General features: G+C 44.9%; 1 protein-coding gene across 1 annotated transcript; it reads right to left on the bottom strand.

The window, feature by feature from the left end:
• Positions 1-1,593: 1,593 nt before the first annotated feature.
• LOC116811599 (huntingtin-interacting protein M) lies at positions 1,594-2,156 on the bottom strand. The gene has a single exon (XM_032756717.2). The coding sequence runs from the start codon at positions 2,066-2,068 to the stop codon at positions 1,715-1,717; it is 354 nt and encodes a 117-aa protein (XP_032612608.1). The 5' UTR covers positions 2,069-2,156; the 3' UTR covers positions 1,594-1,714.
• Between the last annotated feature and the right edge of the window lie 1,659 nt (positions 2,157-3,815).

Below are 3,815 nucleotides of genomic sequence, written 5' to 3'. Positions count from 1 at the left end.
TGTCTATGTGCTTGTAATTCTGAAGTAGCTCCACCTCTGACTGTGTGATTATGTAAAGTTTTCCTACCTCTGGATGGTATTGACGTGTTCGATTATAAAGTCTCTTTTGCTTACATAAATTAAATATTCCCAAATTCCTCCTGTCTCTCCACAGGGCTCAGCAGGATGTGGTTCTCACAGCCAGTGGCCTAAGTTCCCAATGGTCACCTGAGAACCAGGACCACAGCACCTTGGGGAAGCCTGCCTACAGGTCTGCTGTTAGGGAAGGAAGGAGATGCAGCCGTTTATTAAGGGGGACCCTGTGCATGCACCGTGTGGAGCAGCAGTTTACAGGCACAAGTGGACTCAATCTTGGGAAAACCCACAGATGGAGAGACTCTTATTACCCCCATTTTACACATGAGGAGGCCTGCTCAGAGGGAGTAATTGAAGGTCTAATATCACATGCCCAGGAAGTGGTGAACTGGGATCTGAAACCCAGGCCCTCAGCTCCCATTGTTGGAGCCGGCTGTGCAGCCTCTGACCAGCCCTCTGTGAAAGGCCAGCAGGCAGCAGACTGTGGCTCCCAAGGACCCAAAGAACAGGTGGAAACCTAAAATGTGGGCACTCACAGGCAAGGGGACAGATTGCTACAACACTTGATGTGACACCTCTTTTAAAGTTAGCACAGAGCAGGAAGTTTTGAAAAGGATTGCACGTGCTTTAGAGGCCGCCACTTGGGACAGAATTATTTCTATACCTCTTAAAACATGTATTGAGTCACTAATAATTCTTTGGTGCTCTATGCAATATATGGTAATTGTAATGAATAAGTATTTAATTTAAAAATGAAATTGTTAATCGTGTTTTAAATGAAATACATTTATAATTAAGCTGATTCATTAATAATTAACAACCATTAAGAACTTCTCGAATTGCCCATCTTAGGCCAGATCATCAGTTTTATATATTCTTTTGATTTATTTTACCAGGGTCCTGAAGAGAGGGCAAAAAGATATATTCACAGCACTAGCTAATAATCCCTGTCTCAAATCCTCTTTCATAATAAGGCAGGGCATAAAGAAATAAGAAATGGAATCCAGCAGGCCATCATTTCTTTTTTGCATTTTTCACGATGGTTTCTCCTTCACTCCTCAATCTCCATGTAAAGCCCCTGTCCCATGAACTTCATGCCAGCCAGCGTGCCCCCTCCACCCACCCTTGTGGCCACTGCCCTCTGATTTCAGACCTTTGCTGTCCTGAATAAAGCCTCCCGCACCTCAGTCAGAGTCTGCAGCTCCACCCCAGGCCCCAGCATCAGGCTGGGAATTCAACAAGCCTCGGAGGCCCCCAGCCAACTCCCTGGCCTCACAAGGCCCTCCTGTTCAGAGACAATGAGGCAGTCTCGGTGTCTTTATCCCAGCCAGTTCCTCCCCACAGGGCCGGTGCCCTCACTGTTACCATTGGAAACTGCCCCCTCTAAATTACTGATTCAAACACTCCACACAGGCCACCCCTTCCCCACCTTCAGCTCTCTGGGGATAGCTTCCCCTTGGTGTCTTACAGACACCTCCAACCCAAAGCGACAGAAACTGAGAGGAGTCAGAAACATACTCATGGATTTACATCCTTTAATAGCACTTGTTGATGACAACAGCAGCTATTCCTCAGCTGTGACACATTTTTGCCCTGGCTAAGCCTGTGAGGATCCCTTCAAGGCTCTGGGACCCAGTCTTCAGTCATCCTTTCTGGATTTGGGCATCTCATCAAACAAAAAGCGAGTCACATCACTCTCAGCGTGGTGGGGCTCACGGTTATTGTCCACTTCTCTCTCCCCATCTTGTGAAGTGTTGCGCATGCTGCCATTGTTGTCGGCCTCCAAGCCTACCGGCTCCATGACGTAGCCAGCAAGACAATCAAGCAAGGTAAGGAGGGTATTTATTGTGGAGGAACTCTGGCTTCGGGCGTCTCGTTCATCTTGCACAACGCGGTCCATGAAGCTCATAGGGACCTGTAGCTCATTTCTAGAAGGGTCTTGAGTCTGGTTGTTATTTGTAGAGGAGTTCTTACAGTTCTTTTTCTCTGACATGATGTTTGCTGGGTTTGGCTCTGATCAGCTCTGCTTGATTGTCTAGCTCAAGTTGGTCTCTGAGGACACTGGTGCTTAGTCCTGCCTATTGTATCCCTCTGCTCCAGGCCCTGATTGGTCAGGGAGCTAGCTGCCTTTGTGACATCCCTAGACTTTGTGATTTCATTGGTGTCCACTGGTCCCTTATCAGACCTCAGCCTAGAAATGTCTGTGACTCTGACCTAGTCACCCCGATGACTGAACCCTGATTTTGAGGGAACTATAACTCTCTACCTGATTTTGACATTATAAAAATAAATGTGTGCTTCAATGGAAAACTTTGCTCTATCTTTAGGACACCACTGCAGGTTATCTGATTCTAGCCTTATATTATCTGTGAAGTCTTTTACAGCCCTTTGTTAATTGTAGGCTGCTGATACATGTACAGCATATTCTTTAGTAGAGGTTTGGTTGTTCTTCACCTTATGAAACCAGTTGTGCCTCCATTTACACAATCACTTAATATTCCTGATGAATATTCCCATATCAACTCTTTGGTTTCCCTTTTGAAGCAGTCATAACATCTTTTTCTTTTAGCATGTGTTCATTTCATATCTGTGTAAGTGTCATGATTTTACCCTATTTGAAAAGTATATTTTGTCATTTTTCAATTAATAATAAGATGCTCGGCCGGGCACGATGGCTCACACCTGTAATCCTAGCACTTTGGGAGGCCGAGGAGGGCAGATCACGAGGTCAGGAGATCGAGACCACGGTGAAACCCCTTCTCTACTAAAAATAAAAAAATACAAAAAATTAGCCGGGCGCAGTGGCGGGCGCCTGTGGTCCCAGCTACTCGGGAGGCTGAGGCCGGAGAATGGCGTGAACCCGGGAAGTGGAGTTTGCAGTGAGCCGAGATCGCGCCACTGCACTCCAGCCTGGGAGACAGAGCGAGACTCCGTCTCAATAATAATAATAATAATAATAAGATGTTCAATAAGTTTACCTGTCAGTGCCAGGTAAACAGTTGATAGAGAAGTGCATCTTGTGCTCAGTTTAAGCCCAGATGTGTATTTCTTGTCTCTCCTAGGTGAAGCCAAAGCACTAAGAGATGTTTCTTTTCTATTATTTAATTTTCCTCTCTACTAATTCTGTGTTTTCCCTTTGACTTTGGTTCATTTACAGCCAATAACTTTGCCATTCCACAGGGAAAAAGTGGAAGGAAAAAAGAGTCTCAAATCCAAACATTTTCAAAATCCAACCATTAGGTTTCAAGGCCTGAGAATATTCTAAGGCTTGAGACTCCTCCCTTTGATGACTCTGATCCTATGACTTCACCTGGGGTCACAAATCTGCCGTCTGGCCTCTAGGTTCTGCCCTCAGTCATTGTTCCTTTATTTTGAATGGTAGCATATGTTTACAGCTGAGTAGTTTTATCAGCCTGCTTCCTCCTGTCAAATTTTGAGAGTCCTATAGCCTTCTTTCATTTCTTCCTCTATTTGTCCCTTTCAGTCTAAGCTGGCATTGTTTCTGCTGATATAACATTGTCAAAAACTTACAGGTCTTTTATGTATGTCATGGGGATTCATGCCATTAGACAAGAGGCTTCTTCAAGATCCCTCATAGAAAATCCCATCTCTATTCCTTGCTTATTCTGAGAAGCACACCCCATATCTCTTCAAAACACCATCTGTGTGATTGAATACTTTGATCTTTTGATCCCTTAAAGGCACTAGCAAAAGGATGTCTGGCCACGCCCTTGATTTTA

Source organism: Hylobates moloch, unplaced genomic scaffold (genome assembly GCF_009828535.3).
Source record: "Hylobates moloch isolate HMO894 unplaced genomic scaffold, HMol_V3 SCAFFOLD_7, whole genome shotgun sequence".
In the NCBI taxonomy this organism is placed as follows: domain Eukaryota; kingdom Metazoa; phylum Chordata; class Mammalia; order Primates; family Hylobatidae; genus Hylobates; species Hylobates moloch.
The sequence above is the reverse complement of the archived record's forward strand: the minus strand, read 5'-3'. Positions and strand labels throughout refer to the sequence as shown.